The sequence below is a fragment of the Cavia porcellus genome, unplaced genomic scaffold (genome assembly GCF_034190915.1).
Source record: "Cavia porcellus strain 051 isolate PalLab524CR breed Dunkin Hartley unplaced genomic scaffold, mCavPor4.1 scaffold_32, whole genome shotgun sequence".
In the NCBI taxonomy this organism is placed as follows: Eukaryota; Metazoa; Chordata; class Mammalia; order Rodentia; family Caviidae; genus Cavia; species Cavia porcellus.
The window spans coordinates 18933673-18954679 of NW_026947515.1; the positions used below are offsets into that span (position 1 = coordinate 18933673).

The 21007-nt window shown below is 35.9% G+C and overlaps 1 protein-coding gene across 8 annotated transcripts in view; it reads left to right on the forward strand.

Moving 5' to 3' along the window:
• Cdc27 (cell division cycle 27) overlaps positions 1 to 21007 on the forward strand; it is a 72541-nt gene that overhangs the window by 30819 nt on the left and 20715 nt on the right. For 2 of the 8 annotated variants that reach the window (XR_010045246.1, XM_013148350.3), the window contains exons 5-13: positions 2636 to 2733; positions 3890 to 4044; positions 4135 to 4346; positions 5226 to 5340; positions 8662 to 8795; positions 13766 to 13865; positions 15131 to 15338; positions 15550 to 15722; positions 18733 to 18885. Coding sequence is in view for 7 of the 8 variants with exons in the window: in XM_013148350.3 (XP_013003804.1) it covers positions 2636 to 2733; positions 3890 to 4044; positions 4135 to 4346; positions 5226 to 5340; positions 8662 to 8795; positions 13766 to 13865; positions 15131 to 15338; positions 15550 to 15722; positions 18733 to 18885 (1348 nt within the window). In the remaining variant the exon portion in view is untranslated. The remainder of the gene's footprint in view (positions 1 to 2635; positions 2734 to 3889; positions 4045 to 4134; positions 4347 to 5225; positions 5341 to 8661; positions 8796 to 13765; positions 13866 to 15130; positions 15339 to 15549; positions 15723 to 18732; positions 18886 to 21007) is intronic. The other 6 variants (XM_063242278.1, XM_063242279.1, XM_013148351.3 and 3 more) reach the window with 6 other exon arrangements.

Sequence of the window (21007 nt, forward strand, 5' to 3'; positions counted from 1 at the left end):
TGCAAGAGAAAACACATGAAATGATAAATGGGCAGACAGTGGTTAGTGCTAAACTAGAGCAGCTCAAAATGACACAAATTGAAGGAATAATTTGGATCTACTGATAGTTTAGGGAAGGATGAGTCAGTGATGTGTGTAAGTAGGATTTCCGAGTCTGCAAACTTACTATGATAATAGTGGTGCCCTTTACACACAAAAACAACAGATTTGGGAAGAAAAAAGTTAATTTGGTTTGACAAGATGAAGCTTCAGTTAAGAAAGTAAACCTACATGAAACTGACTAGCAGGCAAAGGAGAATTAAATTTAAAGTCAGGAAAATATGTAGATTTGGGTATCTTTTTTATCAAAGGTATTTATAAAGAAGAGGACTAAGGATAAAGGAAATGTCTTTATTTTGGGATTACAAGAAGAAAATACAGAAGAGGTAACCATTGAACTGTTTGAAGCTTAGGATAATCCTCAAACATATAAGATTTCAATGTACTGTATTTTCATTTTTCTAGCTTTGTATTAAAACATTTCTTATCATTGATTTGCCATTTTTAACTCTAATACTTTTATATAATGGCCTTTTTATGAGCTTTTTTTCATTTCCTACTTTTGTTAACATCTCTATCCCTGGTAGATGATTAAGTTAGTCTAGTGGCAATTACGTGTCCTTTAAGAAAAATCACTGGAATGGTTTTATGTATAGGGTTTGACAAAATTTGTATTTTCCAAGTCTGCCTCCTAGTCCTGTTTCTCTCTTTGTCCATATCTTTGAATTAAATTAAGGAAGATATGAGAAACTAGATATCCTTTGACTAGTGTCTCTTACTTTCCTTTCTTCTCCTCTTTTTCCCTCCCTTCCGTTCTCCTTTTCTGTTTTTTTTCCCCCCCATTTGTCTTCTTTTCTTTGTATTCCTAGAGCTGGGAATTGAACCCAGAGCTTCACATGTTCCAGGCAAGTGCTCTAAAACTGAGCTAAACCCCTAGTCCAAACTTTTACTACGCAGTTCAGGCTAGCCTTGGGCTCATTTTGTAGCCCAGGCTGGTCTTGAACTTGCAACGATCTTCCTGCTTCAGCCTCCCAAGTGCTGGGATTACAGGAGTGCACCACCACTCCTGGCTGTAGCACAAATTTCTTATCTTTATTATATCATTTAAAGTTTCTATCTTCTTACAAATTTAGAAGACAACTATCTACCTGCCCAAGGGAATCTTTATAATTCTTAGAGATTACACTGACAGTTGCACATTAAACAGATTATATATTGTAACTGATGGTTTTACTTTATGAGGTCCTTTGAAGATGTTGGTTATGTGCTATCTGGTCCTTTGTAAAATTTTAAAGGAGTTTTAGAAAAACTGCTATATCTTAATATTTTTTCCGTTTGATATTGAAGTAGTTGAAAGAACCTCAGATTAGATAATCAGTATTTTTTACCCAAAAGCTCCAAAGAGTCTCATTACAAACTCCTCCTCTCCTATTTAAAAGCTCTAGTGGCAGTAGTGTCATTCTAAGTCCAAAATTGTTCCAAGTGCATATGTTCCCATAGTTATTGTCTAGATTCCAAATGCAAACCTTTGTATACCCTATTATAAAGAAATACAAATTTGTTTTCATTAAAATCCATTACTCTCACTTTGTTATAAAAGGAATCTGATTGTTTATTTACTTAGGAGCACAGGGATCAAACCTAGGGCCTGTACATAAGTGCTCTATCACTGAGCTACATCTCTGCCCTAAACTGATAATTTAAGTATGTTTATAATTTAAAGCATTTTAAAGAATTTTCAGAATTACCATTGAGATGTTATATCTAAAACTGAGAATAAGGCCAGCCATGGTCATGCAAACGTACTCCCTGGACTCAGGACGCTGAGCCAGGAGGATCACCACAAGTTCAAGCCCACTTGAGCTGTGTGATTCAAGGCCAGCCTGAACTACGTAGTGAGATCCTATCCCCAAAAAAGGGAATAAAATGAAATAATTGGATGTTTTCCATATTTCCCTCAGTTACTTTAGTATCTGCCAAGAAATTAAAAATAATAATCAAGAAGTTAACAAGAGATTATTTTATTAGCATTTGTTTCTTCATATTTTGCTTGCTTTCTCTTAACATCAACTTTTTCTAATAGAGATCAGAAAATGATGACAAGAAATGAACAGTTTAAGGAAGCATGAAGAAAAGTGCTCTCAGGCCAGGCGTGGTGGCATATACCACTTATAATCCCAGCACTCAGTAAGCTTGAGGCAGGAGGATCACAGTGAGTTCAAGGCCAGCCTGAACTACATGGTGAAACCATGTCTCAAAACCAAAAGGAAAAAAAAGTGCTTTCAGGATAGGTACAATGATTGATATAGCGTATGCCTATAATCCCCAACTATTCAGGAGGCTGAAGCAGAAGATTGCAAGTTCAAGGCCAGTTTAGGCTTGGCAAGACACTGTCTCAGAAGAAAAGTCAAAGGGCTGGGAATATAGCTCAGTGCTAGAGTGCTTGCCTAGCAAGCAAAAGCTGTAGATTCATTCTCACGTACTACAGGGAAAAGAGTACTCTCATAACTTCCATAAAATTTATCTAATTTTCTGTACCAAAAATTGTTTTTATAATAAATGCTTTGGTAGTTAACATACTATTTTACCTTTACAGTAAGACAGACCGGCTTGCCAAAGGATCAGAATGTTACCAAAAGAGCCTTAGTTTAAATCCTTTCCTTTGGTCTCCTTTTGAATCATTATGTGAAATAGGTAGGTTTGGGGCGGTGTGGGTGGGAGGAAGAGGTCTCCATTTCCTTTTTTCCCATGTTATTTTTTGGAGAGTGATGTAAATTACAACAAAAATGGAGCTGGGGATTTAGCTCAGCGGCATAAGTGCCTGCCTTGCAAGCAGGCAGTCGTGAGTTCGATCCCTGGTACCAATAAAAATGAAAAAAAAGTAATAAATTAGAATCATATTATTGAGAAGTATTGGCCCCTTCCATTACTCTACCCCCAAAATTAATTTCTGTCTGTTTAGCCAGTCTACCTGAAATGTGTTATGCTCTATAATCAGTTATATTATGTGCATAATATTGCCAAAATGGCTTTCTGGATAAGAAATTAATAGAATTTCTAAATAAATTACCAGAATTCCTGGACCAGAACCTTTTAGATGAATAAGACCCAGACAATATTTAGAGAGAATATCTCAATGTATATGCTCGCAGATTTTAAAGCAAGGGTCTGTATGCATAGAAGTACTTTAGTCTTTAATGAATTTCAGTTCTCCAACCTTACCCCTCCCTTGAGAAAAATGAGATCTATTTGTTTCTACTTTGAAACAAACACAAATCTGCATTTCTTGTGTTTTACTATAATTAAAACTAGCATCCTTGGGCCAGGGATTTCGCGCAGTGGCAAGCACAAGGTCCTAAGTTTAACTCTCAGTATGAAAATAAACAACAACAAAACTAGTATCCTTGTACTTACTTACTTCCTGAATGTATATCTTTATCTAGAGGTTAACTCTTACAATAAGTTAATAGATGGCTTGGACATGTATGAAAATTTGATGAGCAAAAATGGACATAATTTTAAAACTCAAGTTAAAGCTTATTGCCACTTATACATAGTTAAAAAAAGAAAAAGATTCTTCTTGAGCAGAGTGGTGATGAACCTATGCCATGTGCAGCAGCAGGCACACTAAGTCCTCTCTGTCCGCCTGTGAGCCAAGTCCCCCAACAGACAAGGATTGGAGAATGGTTGGTTTTTCTAAACTAGAACCTCCATATTCAGGTTTAATTGCAATGTTGGCACTGTGTAAGAAATAAATGGATTTGGGGTTACAGTTTGGGTACTTGGTGTCTAAAAACTTTGCTGTCACTGCCTTAGAATCAAAAATGCTTTTTTTTTTTTATCTTCACAGGTGAAAAGCCAGATCCTGACCAAACATTTAAATTAACATCTATACAGAACTTTAGCAACTGTCTCCCCAACTCTTGTACAACACTAGTATCTAATCATAGTTTATCTCATAGGCAGCCTGAGACCGTTCTTACGGAAACACCACAAGACACAATTGTAAGTGTATCTACTCTATGAAAAGTATATTATGAAAACTAAAAAGAAGTAATGTATCGTGGGTGACATGGTAGAAATTTTCTCTTTCAGGAATTAAACAGACTGAACTTAGAATCTTCCAATTCAAAGTATTCCTTGAATACAGATTCCTCAGTGTCTTATATTGATTCAGCTGTAATTTCACCAGATACTGTCCCTCTTGGAACAGGAACTTCTATATTATCTAAACAGGTTCAAAATAAACCAAAAACTGGTCGAAGTTTATTAGGAGGACCAGCTGCCCTTAGCCCACTTACCCCAAGGTAAGATTCACAAAAGGCACTTCAAAATGTATTATAATATGAAATGATTTTCTATTGTATATGATTAGTAATACAAATTAATATGAACAACCACTTGTTAAATCACTGGAAATAGAGGCATTCTATTTCAGAAAGTAAAGTACAATAGAAGTATGACAGTACATGTTCTAAAATTTTAATACTAAATATTGGAAAACATAACTCAGTTGCCTACTGTATGCATTAAAAGGTGCTGTCTTTATGGCTGACATCAGCAGATAACAGTGAACCCCTGAAAATGTTGATATACTATTGATTTAATCATTACAACATTGTTGTTTAAATACTCTTCTCTAAAATCTGGAAGAAGTATTGTCACCTATTGAAGTGGAATTAGCAGAGATACAGATGTCCATATGTATGTGTAAGATCCTATCAGAGGATACATTAAAAAGTTATCTGCTAGAATACATTCTGTGAATGAGGTCTTGGGGCCAAGGAGCTACTAAAATAGCATGCCCATTAGATTTCAGGGTCTCTAGACACCACTGGGACATTGTCTACATACTTGTGTCTAAGGAATTTGAAGTCATTTGATCACTCTGATGAAGGCCACTGTTCATTTCTAACAAATTTCCTGAGATCTATAGTTCTTGCGCCATTTAATTCCTTCCCTTTAGTTCCTTGTTTCTTGGTTTTTATGGTTTTTATTTTTAAATTTTAATTATGGTGGGTGGAGTAGTCTACAATCAGAGCTTATTTTTAATCTGCCCCCCAGGTCCTCACTGCCCCCAGACTGATTTGCCATTCTCTTCCTTTTAGACCTTCTAATTTAAGTATACTGCTGCTTTATATATGCCTTGATGACTTTTTGACACCTTGATTTCAACCTCTTCTCAGTTTTGGGATTTTGCCATTAGAAACCCCAAGTCCTGGAGATGGATCCTATTTACAAAACTACACTAATACACCTTCTGTAATTGACGTGCCATCCACGGGAGCCCCTACAAAAAAGGTATTTTTCATGTAAAATGCAATTTTGGGATTGACTAGAGAAATACGTTTATAAGTCCAGGCTGTAAAAGAGTTCAGTATGTCTGTCACAGTCCTTACTAGTTCCCACAACTGTGTGCATGGGTTTTTGTTGTTGTCTGGTACGAAGGATCGAACCCAGGGAGTGCTGAGCTATATTGCACAGTATCCTTTCTCCATTTTTTAAAGAAAGGATCTCATTTTGCTGCCCATACCTGACTCAAAATTGTGATCCTTCTGCCTCACTCCCAAGTAACTAGGTTACAGATATGTTTCTGCTATGCCTGACTCTGTTTTTGGCTTTGTTGTGAGTTTTTTTTCAACATCATGGATCAAAGCTAGGGCTTAGTACATAATGCTAGGCAGGCACTCTACCACTAATCCCCCCTACTTGCTATTTTCTTAATAGCACTGATAATTAATATGGAAAGAATTTGTTCAAGGAAGCCAGGTATTTCCTGCATTTTTGTTGTTCCTTCCCTTTGTTTTTTGAGATAGGGTCTCAGCATATAGCTCAGTTTGACCATGAATTTGCCACTTAAGAATTTGAACTCAAGATCTTTTGCCTCTCAAGCTCTGAGATTATAGGTGTGTGTCACCATGCTTGACTCTAGATATTTCTGATAAGATTTTCATGCTGAATTCTCACAGATATATAGTAAAAGTGAAAATATATTACAGCATCCTTACTAATGTGGCAGTAAATTTCTTGAGACTCTTTTAACAATTTTTTTTAAACATAGGTATATGGCAATAGAAGCCAAAGTGCCATTTGTAAAACATTGTCTGTGGCGCTGGATATCTTCTGTGCCAGTTCAGTTGTGTATCTAAAATGTAAATTTCCATGCTTAATAGATGTTTAAGAATGAAAGCTAATTTCAACGTGGTAGTGCACCCTGTAATCCCATCACTTGGGAGTCTGATGCAGGATTCAAGGCCAGCTTGGGCTACATGATGACTTCAAGGCCAGCCTCGATTATAGAATGAGACCCTCTCCAAAAAAAGGAGAGAGGGATGGAAACTAAGTCATATTAATACATAAATAATCGACACTGGCTTTTCACCATCCTAGAAATGTGCTTTTTTTAGTCTTTTACCCCTGAACATCCTGAGTCTGAAAACTTCGAATCTGTGACAGCTTCTTAGTAAGTAGTAATGGAAACTCCAAGAGTAGTAAAAAAGAACTGAAAAATAACTTAGGAATTGTTTTAAAACTGATCATTTTAAAAGTTTAGAACTAAGCTAGATATTGTAGCATACACCTATAATTCCAGCACTTGGGAGGCTAAGGGAGCAGAATTACTATGAATTCAAGGTTAACCTGAATACATAACAAGAGACCCTGTCTTCCCCCATTCCCCTAAGGAAAAAAAAAAAACCTGGGCATGGCAGTGCACACCTGTAATCTCAGCACTTGGGAAGCCAAGGCAGGAGGATTGCCACAAATGCAAGACAGCCTGAACTACATAGTGAAGCCCTATCTTAAAAGCCACTAAATAAATAGATAAATGTGGAGAACTATTTCCTGTTATAATGTTAGAGGAGTGATAGCTATAATTGAAAGAATTAGTTTATTTCCATTATGAAGTAAAATGGTAGTATGCTAAGTGAAGTAGACCAAAACCAGAAGCCCAAAAATAAGTGGTACAGTGCCCAAATAATCTTCTTGCTGTATTGTAAGACAGTTCCAGAGAAGTTCCATACGTACATCTGCATATATCAGGCCAAGTAATGGATATAGTATGTAGTTCTTTAATAAGTATGTATTGACTTTGTCCCTTCAGTAAATATATAGGTCCCAATTTGGGAAGCAGGAGAAAAGTTTAGATATATAAAGTTTTATTTTTAAGTACTAGATCAGACTGAAATATTTAGTGGATAGTCAATCATAGGTGAAAGAATATATATATGATGGTAGATATAATAAATGTCCTAGCATTTATTATTGGAGTCATAGTATATGTCTCTCTTGGAGGAGGTTAGGAACACAGATTGTACCTAAATTAAAAAACTGTGGGAAGAGAAGAAGCCAACAAATGAAGTGGGAGGATAAATAAGATAGTGTACTATTTGGAAGTTTTTAGTTTTTAGTTTTTGATTTTTTTGAGACAGGGTCTCGCTGTGTAGTTCAGGCTGGCCTTAACTCTCTGTGTTTGCCAAGGTGCCCTTGAACTCATGATAATCCAACTGCCTCAGTCTCCCAAGTGCTGGTATGACAGGTGTGCACCACCATGCCCGCCACACTATTTTGGAAGTTATATAAAGTTTCAAAAAAAAGAGAATAACGGTTGATATTGAATGCAGGAAAGACCAAAATAAGACCTTCATATCTGGTAGAAAAATGGCCATTAGTAAATATTTATAATTCAGTTTGAGAATCATAATACACGATATCAAAATAACTTTAAATCTTAAAGAAAATTAATGGTTAAAAAAGAGCTTTTAATATCATAGATCACTTTATTTTAAAACTAAGTAGTAAAAATGAATAGAAATAATAAATTGCTTCTTTTGTCTTCCAAGAGAACAGAAACCATGAAAGATTGAAAACCTAAAAAAGAAATAATAACTGTAGAGCAGTGTCCTTAGAATTTGGAAAGTAATCACATGATTTTTTTAAATACAGTCTTGTGAATTTCTGTAGAATTGTTTAGTGCCAAAGAAATATAAGCTCTTAGTCTTATCTTTTTGTATAGAAAATTATATTACAGATCTTACTGTTTATTGAAAACATGTATTAATAAAAATTTTGGATTTTTTGCCTTTTTTGAGAAGGGTCTTTCTATGCAATTCAAGCTGGTCTTGAGCTCACTTTGTAACCTAGCCTCATCTTGAACTCCCAGTGATCCTCCTGCTTCAGCCTCCTGAATGCTGGGATTATAGGCATACGCCACCACCCCTGGCTCTAATAAAAATTTTAAAGAACAATTAAATGATAAATCATGAGAATAGGATCTGTCTTGTAAATATTTAGCCCTTAGCCCCAAATAGAAAAGATGTGTATTAAATGGAGATGATCACGGTGAGATAAAAGGAATAGCTTCTGAGAATTTTGAGCCTTTGTTTGAAACTAGAATAAACAGTGAAAGGTTAGAGAAGTAAAAATGCTGGTTAAAATGTGGAAGTAAATTGATGATCATATTAATATAACAACAATAATGACATCAATACTGTAATGTCATTAATAGTTGCATTTCAGAATAAATCTTACAAACTATCTTATGATCTCTTTCACTGGCAGAATGTATATAGGAACATCATGTCTTTTATCATTTACAATGCAATCTATAATCACAAACCTTAGACTTTTTGTGTTTTACAGTCTGTTGCCAGAATCGGCCAAACTGGAACAAAGTCTGTCTTCTCACAAAGTGGAAATAGTCGTGAGGTCACTCCAATTCTTGTTGCACAAACACAAAGTTCTGGCCCACAGACAAGGTATTTATTATAGTGTCATCAGTTGGTATTGTTCGTATTTTCTTGCTGTAAAATTTGATTCTTATTTCTTCAGTTTAAGCCAGTATTGACTCTCAAAGATTTTAGAGTAACTGCTATAAATTTTGAATATGCGAAATTTGAAATTTGTAACTTAACTGAAAAACCTACTGGAATTTTTAGCTGAGTCTTATTATATAAATAAGACAATAGCTAAAATAACTTCTTTTTTGAGACAAAGTTTCACTATGTAGTTCAGGCCTTAAACTCCTGGGAGATCTTCCTGCCTTAGCCTCCAGAGCACCGGCATATGCCACCACATAACTTTCTAGGCCAACTATGCTGACACCCACCTATAATTCTAGTGTTATAGGGGAATGCTGTATGTCAGATATGCCAAGTTCCTGGAAGTCAATGAACAGATTCTAAGGAACAACAGAGGTCAAGAAAATTTACTGAAAAAAAAAAAAAAAGAAAGAAAGAAACAGGGTATAGGAATAGCTCCTGAGAGAAAGAAGGAGATCCTGAATGGGTTATCAAGAAACCTACTTCTTGGGGCTAGGGATTTAACTCCGGCATAAGCACCTGCCATGCAAGCAGGTAGTTGTGAGTTCGATCCCCGGTAAAAAGGAAAAAAGACAAAAAAAAAAAAGAAAGCTACTTCTCAAAGGAAGTTTTATAGAGCAAAATCATGAGGTGGGTACAACGTGGGTCAAAAATTATGATCAGAGGGGCTGGAGGTTTAGCTCAGCGGCATAAGCACCTGCCTTGCAAGCAGGCAGTCGTGAGTTCGATCCCTGGTACCGATAAAAAGGAAAAAGACAAAAAAAAAAATTATGATCAGCCAGTAAGATTACAAGTATAGTTTCTAATGTAATATTGACCCAATGGTAGCAAAGGCATTTAAGTGTCAGTGATCTATAGCCTTAGTATTGTCTTTAGTTTTAGTTTTAGTGGTTTTAGTCTTAGTCCCCAAATGAGATAATTGGAAACCTGAAAGGATGATACCAGTAATCCCAAGCCTCTGTTGATCCTTAGGGAAGTATGTAAATCTAGCCAGTGTGACTTTATCTTAAGATGCGCCTCATGAATTCTTAGCTTTTGCACTGACTCCCGTTAGGGCCCAGCCTCGTCGGCCTACAATATTTCTACCTAATATAACTATCTACAGTACTAGCACTCAGGATGCTAAGGCAACAGGATAACCAAGAGTTCGAGGCCAGTTTTGGCTACATGGTGAATTCAAGGCCACCCTGGACCAAGACCCTGTCTCAAACACACACACACATTTTCTTCACATAACTTTCTCTGCAGATGAAACACATAGGTTTTAATTCACCACCCCTCTTTTTTTTTTTTTGGTGCTGAAACCTGGGAACGAACACCCCTCCTTCTTTATACAAGTCAATACATAGACCATAAGATTAACTTTCAAATAAATCTTCAAATACAGAAATCTTAAAACAGTATTAAACACAAAAATACAAATGTGTATATACTGTTACTATCTAAAAGGGCTCACTGTTGGTAATGTGAGGGTGAAGTTTTTCTTAAGTGGTAGTTCAAATGTACTGTTTGCCTGAAGCTGTTAGAAGGACTTTGAGCAATATTATATAGGCTGAGGATATGCTAATTCTAGGGACTGTATAACTAAACTATATTAACATTACAATAAGCATCACCTATTAATAATTTTGTTTGTATTATTGATTCCATGTTATCTGCCAAGTTGCCTGGATTCCTTTTCTTTTTTTTTCTTTTTTCTTTCTTTCTTTTTTTTGAGACAGGGTCTGACAATGCAGTTCAGTGTAGTCTTGAGCTCACATTGTAGCCTAGGCTGGTCTTGAATTTGCAATGATCCTCCTGCCTCCACCTCTCAAGTGGTGGGATTACAGTCATGTGCCCCCAACCTGAATTCATTTTCTAAGACTGCCATAATATAGATGGAGCATCCCTAATGTGAATATTTGAACTGCCCTGAAATCTGAAACTTTTTTTTTTCTTTGCAATATGGAAATGGACCTAGGGTTTTATGCATACTAGCTAAGTGCTCTTTCACTGAGTTACACCTCAGCCCTTTTTATTTTGAGACAGGATGTTTAATTGCTGAGGCTAGCCTCTGATTTGTGATCCTTCTGCCCCATCCTCCTGAGTAGGTGGGAATACAGGCGTGGGCTCCTATGCCAAGATGAGATCTGAAATTTTTGGAATGCCAACATGGTACTCAAAAGGTTCAGCCACATGGTGGTGCCTGTCTGTAATCCTGCAGTCAGGAAGTGGAAGCAAGAAGAACTCCACAAGTCTGAGGTGATCCTGGGCTACATAATGAGACCTTGTCTCAAAAAACCAAGGAAAAAGAAAGTTGCAGGTTTTGGAAATTTAGATTTCAGATTCTTGAGTTAGGAACAGCAGGGAACCACAGAGTCTAATATACAAATGTTACAGAATCTGAAATCTATGACTTCTGGTGCATGTCTTTTCGGACAAAGTATAGTCAACTTATACAAAGAACTGGGTAGCCTAAAACAGAAGATTTTTTTTTTTTAACTAATTTTTCTTAGGTTTTTTGCTTTTTTCCTATACCTCATATAGCAGCAATCTCTCAGAATTTTAAAGCCTATAAATTTAAAATCAAAGTATTTTCAGGGCCAGTGTTCCTCCAAAGTCTTCAGGGAAGGTCCTTCCATGCCATTTCTAACTTCTGATAATCAGACTTTCTTCACCTTGTAACAGCATAATTCAGCATCCACTTCTGAAGTCTTCATGTAACTATCTTGCCTGTGTATCTCCATATCTAGATTTCCTTTTTTATTTGTTTAGGGACTTTTTTGGTTTTTTAACACAAGGTCTCACTATGTAGTTTAGACTGGCCTTGAACATACATACAGGCCTCCAGCTCATGGTGAGATCCAAGATCCTCCTGCCTCAGCCTCTCAAGTGCTAGCTACCGGGTATCGAACTCAGAATGTTGTACTTGCCAGACCCCCTAACGATCATACTGGATTAAGACCAATTTTAATGACCTCATCTTAATTTAATTATATCCACAAAGTCCTTATTTCCAAATAAAGTCACATTCATAAGTACTGAGGATTAGGACTTTTTTTTTTTTTTTAACATACTTTTCTGTGAAGCCCAATTCAATATTGGCCTTACTGGCTGTTCAACATTGCCTTATTAGCAAGTGTCCATAGAGACTTTTTAAATATAAAAAGAAGTGTATTTTTTAAAGTGTTTTCTTTTTTTCTTTCTTCTTCTTCTTCTTTTTTTTTTTTTTTTTTTTTTTTTTTGGTACCAGAGATCAAACTCATGACCCTGGGCTTGCCAGGCAGGCGCTTGTGCCATGGAGCTAAATCCCCAGCCCTAAGAAGTATATTTTTTAAAGAAGTGTATTTTATGTTTATCCACGTATCTACTATTAGTCTGCTTCCTGTAGCTCAAAGTTTCAATCTGGTATCAATTCCCTTCATTTCAAAGGACTCTTAATTTTTGTTATTTTTCTTCAAGTAGTACAGATGGAACTTAGGCCTTTTACATCAGAGGCACGTCCCCAACCATCAAAGGACTTAAAAAAAAAAAATTCCTTACAGGTTATATCAGGAGGACGTTTTGTTTTATATTGTGTTTGGAGGTGGAGGCTTGCAATGTTACAGGCTCTCCCTAACTCCTCGACTCAAGCAAATCTCTTGAGCTAAGGCTCCCCATGTAGCTGAGACTATTGTATACATAGATGTTACTCATACTGAATTTTGAATGATACTTTCACTGGATATAGACTTTCAAATTGACTTTTTATTCTTTAAAAAAGATGTTACTTTAATGTCTTCTGGCTTTGTTTCTGGCATTGCCTGCTGTGATTCTCATTTTTGATCTGTATGTCTTTTCTCCAGCTGTTTTGAAATTTTATGATTAATTTAAGCATGCTTAAAATCACTAGAGTGTGATTTTATTCCTGCTTCTTGACCTTCAGCTTTGTTGAGCTCGTTGGATCTGTAGGTTTATTGTTTTAATCAAATTTGGCTAATTTTTAGTCACTCCACCTGCTGCTATACTCTGTCCACTTCCTCCTTTTCCTCTCGTTTTCCTTTTTTTTTCCCTTCTCTTTCACTCCTTCCCTTCCTCCTCCTCTTCTTTTTCCTTTTCCTCTTCCTCCTTCTCTTCTTTATCCTCCTTTTTCTCTTCTTTCTCCTCCTCTCCTCTTCTTTATTTTTGAGACAAAGTCTTTCTAAAATCTGTCCAGGTGGCAACAGATTCCTTTGGTTCTCAGTAGAATGTACTTTTGATACAGCTATTTGAATTTACAGGGAAATAACGTCTCCTGTTGTTCTAGTGGTATATATTTGTTGACAGATACTTCACATTTATACAATCCATATGCAACGTCTTTTGTTTGTGTCTTGCAAATGAGAGTTAACAATAATTGGTTTATAAATGTGTCGTGTATAGAACCAAAATTTTTTATGGATTAAGTGAAGATCTGTGCTGTACTACGTCATTTATACTAACTTGAATAGTTTTAAATGCTGAGTTTCCATGGAGAGATAAGAAAAGGACTGGGGCCAGGAATACAGCTCAGCAGCACAGCACCTACCTGGCAAGCATGAGGTTGTGAGTTTGATTCTTGGTACAAAAAAAAGAAAAGGAAAGAAAAGGACTGACTCATCAGCTTTAATGTACTTATATACTGAATGCTTAATTTTTTTCAGTACAAGGGATAGAACCTAAGGAAGTTTTACCACTGAGCTAGAGCCCTGGCCCTTTTTATTTTTATTTTTGAGACAGAGTCTTGCTAAGTTGCCCAGTTGCTTTGGACTTATGATCCTCTTACCTCAACCTCCTAAGTAGTTGGGATTCCAGGTTTATACCACAGTACCCGTTTATAAATGTATATTTTTTAATATGACTAAGCTGAAAAAAATAGTAACAGTCATAAACTATAAAAAATAAATGTCTTCTTTTATGATTTCTACTAGTACAACACCTCAGGTATTAAGTCCCACTATTACATCGCCCCCAAATGCACTGCCACGAAGAAGTTCACGACTTTTTACTAGTGACAGCTCTACGACTAAGGTAATTGAAAAATTTTTGGAATGTTACACTTATTTAATGCTTCCTCTGCTAAAATGTCTGTTCATTGAATATTCGTCTCTAATAACTATATACAGAGACTAAAGACTTTATAATTTTGTGCTTTTCAACATTTTCTTTTCCTTTTTTTTTTTTTTTTGAGACCAGGTCTTGCTGTTCAGGCTGACCTTGAACTCACTATGAAACCCAGGCTGGCCTCAAACTCACAGCAATCCTCCTGCTTCAGCCTCCTGAGTGCTAAAGTAACAGACATACGCCACCATGCCTGGCTATATAATAATATTTTTTTTGTACTGGAATTGAACCCAGGACCTTGTGCTTGCCAGGCAGACACTTGTGCCATTGAACTCTATCGCTGGCCCCACCTTGTATAACATTTCTGAACTGACAGAACTACAGTAAAGCACATAAATAGTTATCTTGGAGAGCAGATGGAGAAGGATGTGACTATTAAAGCATATCTCAAATGATTTCCTTGATATAGTAGAATAGTCCTATTTCCTGAGCATGGTGGTTGATTGCATAGATCCATTCATGTGATAAAATCACACAGAAATATACGTACGTATGCAAAAAAGTTCATATAAAAATAAATCTAAATGAGGCCTGGAGTTTAATTTATAGTATTACTATATATTCCAATTTTCTGGGTATAGTTACATATTATAATTACGTCACATGTTATTGATGTGGAAAGAATAAATGAAAGTTCTCTGTTCTTTCCTTGTTTTAAATTATTTCATAAGTTTATAGTAGAGGGCCTCATTATACTTATGTTAAATTTTCTTAGTCCATTCAGAGACGTGATGGATGATTGCTATGACACATCTGGATTATCAACCTCATGATTTACCATTTATAAATGCTCTAAGCACTTAATATTGCATGTTTTCATTTTAAAATAATAAGTGAAAAGAACAGTACTTAATGCAGATTCACCTTAACCTCTATTACTTAATGCATTTTCTGTTTAGAATTGTTCCATCAAAAGTTAACTTTTGATGGGGGGAGGGGACCAGGCGTCAAACTCATGACCGCATGGTTACCAGGAAGGTGATTATGCCACTGAGCTAAATCCCTGATCCAGATTAAATAAATTTGAAGACCTTAGCTTTTATAAGAATTCTTTTGAGAAAAATACAAGTTTATCAACATTGAACATTTATGTCTAATAGTTGAAAAAGGATTGAAGGAAAAGTCTAAAATACATGAATGTAACAAATGTGAAATGTTATTACCTTTCACAGGAGAATAGCAAAAAATTAAAAATGAAGTTTCCACCTAAAATCCCAAACAGAAAAACAAAAGGTAAAACTAACAAAGGAGGAATAACTCAACCTAACATAAATGATAGCCTGGAAATTACAAAATTGGACTCTTCCATCATTTCAGAAGGAAAAATATCCACAATTACACCACAGATCCAGGCTTTTAATCTACAAAAAGCAGCGGCAGGTCTGTTTTAAATGTTTAGTATCTTCTTTGTATTTTATTTTATATGATTTTATTATACACTTATTTTAAATAAATTTCTTAATACTCATTATGTTGCCTTCATGTTTTCGAGATAGATACTAGAATTTTTAATGGATCGGTTTGTAATTAACCTTTCTGGAAAACCAATTTTGTGTTTCTCTCCTTTGGTTACTGTATTGTTTTCTCCTAGAAGGTTTGATGACTCTTCTTCGTGAAATGGGGAAAGGTTATCTAGCTTTGTGTTCATACAACTGCAAAGAAGCTATAAATATTTTGAGCCACCTACCATCTCACCACTACAATACTGGTTGGGTATTGTGCCAAATAGGAAGGGCCTATTTTGAACTTTCGGAATACATGCAAGTAAGTATAGAAAACTGTTATATATATATATATATGCCATTCTAGAAATGTTTGACTTCAATTAAAAGGCCTATGCTTGAGAAGGCTATAACTAAAAGGTCAGCACTTAACATATAATGCTCATACAATTATTTTGGTAATATTTATAATTAATAAATAAAAATCTTCCATTAAGCGATGAGTAATTTAAATTTTTTGTGCTTTCTTGAACTAGATTTGTAGAGAACAATCATCAATACAGTCTCAGGTGGAATATCTTATATCCTAGTGAGTTGAATCTGAAAATAATGTCTTTGTAATGTATAATCTAAATTATTGCTAGAATACGTAGGGGCTAGAGGTATAAACTGAGTGGTAGAGTGCTTATCTAACATGAGTGAGGCTCCAGGTTCAACTCCCAGCACCTCAAAAAAAGGGGGGGGATTACAGTTTACAACATACATAATTACTTACCAGGATGAACTTTTGGTATTAATATGTTTTATAAACTTGAATGCTATGAAGAAAATTGTATTTAACTGAAGATGTAATTTATCACAAGGCTTTTAATTCTAATGAAAATTACTGCTTCATCTGCTTATATGAGAAAATGATAATTAACCTATAGTCCAAGAAAATTCTGATTTCCAACTTATGTTACCTCTTCCCAGTTTTCCTTCCCAAAGCATTTTCTCACTACCCTCTTCTCCTAAAGTTTAAAAAAAAAGAATTAAGTAAAATTTCTCTAATATAGATTAAAGTTGACAGTTAATTTTATCTCTATTGACTTAGAATTTATTTATTCAGTATGTATTACAATGTATTTTATGTCCTAGACCAGTGGTGGCAAACCAGTGACATACATGCCACGGCTGGCTACTTGTCATTGTCACCACCACTGTCCTAGACTCTTCTACAGTCTCTAATACAGTTTGGCAAAAATTTCTCTCCTCTATGGAGCACACTACACACCAGAAAGAAACAAATGATAAGCCAGAAAATGTGTAAGGACAGGTAGCCAGAAATTACATGTAAAAAAAATGCGTTGTGGTAAGGGACATTAAAAGAGTAGTGCTGTGTTTGTTCTTATTTTTGTTTTTAGTGTGCTCAGAAAAGGAAAGTTCACTTCTTTCATGAATTGTAGAAAGGCACAAGGGAGTGAGTGTGGTGTAGGGTGGTGTTCAAATCTATAATCATAGTGCTCTGGAAGACTGAGCGGGGAGAATGGCAGGTATAAGCCCAGCCTGGATAATTTAGCAAGATTCTATATCAAACAAAACAAAACAGAAGCCAGGCATGGTGGTGCATGCTTGTAATCCCAGTACTCATGAGGTTGAGGCAAGAGGATCATTGTGAGCTATAGCTCCCTGTGAAAGCCTAGTTCAACCTATTACACACATGCACACACAGAAGAAATGTTCTTCCAAGCAGAGAATAAATGTTGAGAATATTTACACTATTCATATGATTTTGTATAGTTCCAACAAAGAGCCAAAAAAGCCAGAAAGCCTTGTTTACTGCTGAAAGACCTGTGTTAGGAATAAGAAAGTTTGCTGATTTACAGTGTATGTACAGAACCACAAAACTATTTTCGGGAACCTTTTTCAAAATACTTCTAGTTTTTTAATCTCACAGGTATTTTGAAATACGTGAATTTTATGTTTACCCTGGTTATACAGTAGTGACTCAAATAATTAAACATACTTTTAAACTTCATTTTATTGGGTTTTTTTCCCAACATCCCAGTCACTTTTAAAGAGGAAGCAGCAAATTGTAAAAACTTGACAACCAAAATTGTACCAATATTTATATTTAGCTGATGGTTGGTGTATCATTTTATAACCAATACCTATTGAAAAAGTTACAAATCATCAAATTATTCTTAGATATTTTATGGGTATTCCTTAGAAATAAATCATCAGTTTTATAAATATCGGTTTTTTAAACTTTTCTGTCTTCATTCATTAAGAACAGTTTAGAGCTGGCTGTGATGGTGCAGCACGCCTGTAGTCCCAGCACTCAGGAGGCGATGGTAAGAGGGTTGCTGCAAGCTCATGGCAGCCTGGGCTACACAGTGAGTTCGAGGCCAGCCTGAACTGCATGGCAAAACCCCATCTCTTTAAAAAAGAGACAACAGCAACAACAAAAATAGGACTTCATAGTTGAGGCAAGACCTCAGTGGGTCAAATGCCCAGTGAGTGTAAGTAGTAGGTGGAATTATAATTCTGGCAGGTACAATATTGGTGGTTATGTTCTGTGTTCAACATGTCAAAGGACTGGAAACCATCTTGTTTTTTCCCTAAAGTTTTCAACTCAACCTCTTGGTAAGTCAATGCAAAAATAGGTTTTGTGCTACAGAAGTCATTTTTGTAAAAATCTTTCCTGGAAAAATTATTTTGCAAAGCTATGTTTAAAATTTCAAAATGTGACATTTTGGTTTATTTGGCTTTTTGGTTGATGCTGTTGTTTTGTTTGTTTTAACTAGATAGTGCAAAGCGACCTTGTGTTTACTAGTCCATGCTGACCTCAAACTCACTAGTTGCCCAAACTGACTTTGATGTTGCCATCCTCCTTCTGCCTCAGCCTCCTCCTACATATTGAGATTATAGAGCTGTACATCGTGGCCAAATAAAAATTGAGAATATATCACTTTTATGTTTTCTAAATTATAAGTTTCTACAGACTTCTACAGACTGGTAGAAACTTAAATTTCTGAAACTCATGTTCCTTTCTTTTTCTTCTTCTTTCCTTCCTCCTTTCTTTTTCTATAATGGTAAGGATTGAATCTAGTGCCTAACAAGCACTCTACCACTGAGCTACATCTCCAGCTTTAGAGTTCAGGTTCTTTCCATGATGACATCAGTATTTGCATTGTCACAAGAGTTGCTCATTTTCTTCTTGTGTTTTTACTGATTCACATAAAAAGCAGAATATAGGGCAGCATTTAGGTCCTGTGAAGCCAGTGATCAGTACTCGGTATGTATACAAATTGTATCAACTTCTTTCCTTTTACTAGTGTTTTGTATTTTAGGCTGAAAGAGTATTCTCAGAAGTTAGAAGAATTGAGAATTACAGAGTTGAAGGCATGGAGATCTACTCTACAACACTTTGGCATCTTCAAAAAGATGTTGCTCTGTCAGTTCTTTCAAAAGATTTAACAGACATGGATAAAAATTCACCAGAGGTAGATTAACAATAACACTGTGTTTACGTAGTAACCTTTTGGTCCACTCTTACCAAACAGAAATGAATCAAATGTAGTCATACATCATTTAACAACAGGGATATGTTGTTAGTCAATTATGTCATCGTGCAAAAGATCAGAAAGTATAATTACACAAACTAAGACAACTAAGACGTCACTAGGAGATACAATCTTGTAGGATCCTTGTTGACTAGAAACATAATGACTGTTGTTCAAACACTGTTTAGTATCACCTACACTTTTCTTTCTAAGCAAGGAGCTCAGAAGGAAAAAAGTCCTGGAATATGTGGTCTAGATTCACAAATAAAAAATTAAAAAGCAGCTGGGGATATAGCCCAGTGGCGTAAGGGCCTGCCTGGCAAGCATAAGGTCCTGAGTTTGATTGCCAGTATCCCCAAAAAGGAAAGAAAAAAAAAGCAGATATTTCATTCAGGATTAATCAAGATGTGACTGTTACCAAGATTAGAATTCATTAAGCAGAAGTTATAAAGATTAAGAGAGGGCTGGGGATTTAGCTCAGCAGCATAAGCACCTGCTTTGAAAGCGCATGGTCGTGAGTTCGATCCCCGGTACCGATTAAAAAAAAAAAAAAAAGATTAAGAGAAATGCTGATTTTACATTAAATGAGTAATTTTTTTTCCAAGACGAGATCTCACTACTACGTATTTTAGCCTGCCCTTGAACTGACTATGTAATCCATACCAGTCTTGAACTCTCAGGAATCCTCCTGCCTCTACCTCAGCCTCTCAAGTACTGGAATTATAGGTGTGTGCCACCAGGCCTATCATAAACTATTAATTTTAATTGGCATTTTAACTTATAGTTACAATTACTTCCCATACTCCAATTTTGTAAGATTAATATTTCACAAAGTCTCAAGAATATTTAGTGACACTGGATGTGATAGCACAGAATGGAAATCTGGGAGACTGAAATCAGAATATCATCAACCCTAACCTGGGTGATTTAGCAAGACTCTCAAAAAAAAAAAAAGTTAAAGGAGCTGTCGTGTTCAGTATGAAGGCCCTGTGTTTAATCTCCAATACTTCTTCTGATGTCTGATGTCTATACAGGTTAAAGTTCAGCAGTGCAGTGTTTGCCAGGCATGCATGCATGAGCCCCTAGATTATGTTCTCAGTGCAGTTTTGGAGTATTTTTGGGTGATACTGTTTTTGTTTTGTGGCAGTGCTGGGGACTGACCATAGAACTTTGTGAGTGCTAGGCAAGAGTTCTACCACAGAGCCAGACCCCCCAGGACAATTTTTTAAAAGAAATATTTAGTGGTGCTTTTGTAACATATTTAAAGTTCTAATTAAATACAGTCTGTGCTCACTATTCACAGTAATTCTTTGCTTGCTGTGAAAACTATTAAATTAATGATAGTGAACCATTTTTCTTAGAGAAATACATATGTATATAAATAACACAACAAACAATAATCTTAAATCTTAAAAACAACTCCTCTTGGCCAGATGTGGTGGTGCACACCGTAATCCCAGCACTTGGGTGGCTGAGGCAGGATAGTCAAGGAGAGTTCAAGGCAACCTCAGCTACATAATGAGTTCAAAGTCGGCTTGAATTGCATAGTGACACTTGTCAACAAAACAAAGCCATCCTGGTAGATTTTATTATTTTATTTACAAGGGAAAAAGTGAGAAAAGTGACTTGCCTAAGGCCACCCTACTACTAGGTGCCAGTAGTTGGATTTCAACTCTAATTGTCCTCAAAACGGGCTCCCTGGGCTACACTGAGCTATACCCACACATATAGTCGCTGGCCCCTGGTCATCTTTATAAAAGCTAAGAACCACCTTGTTGGCCTCAATTGCAAATGTCCCTAGTGGGCATCTCAAATGTTGAATTTATAAATGAACAGAAAAGCATTGCAAGTATTAATTGTTTTTTGTTTTTTAGCAAGTAAGCAGATTGACAATACAGAATCCATTAATAATGAACATGGGGTGTTTACTGTGGCTGTTCATTTTTGTTTTTCTGTTCTAAGTGAAGTCTGAGACTTGGTTTTAGTCATAGATTTGATTTTGTTAGGAAAGTTACATTTTTGCTTGACGTGTTGGCACATACCTGTAATGTCAGCACTCGGG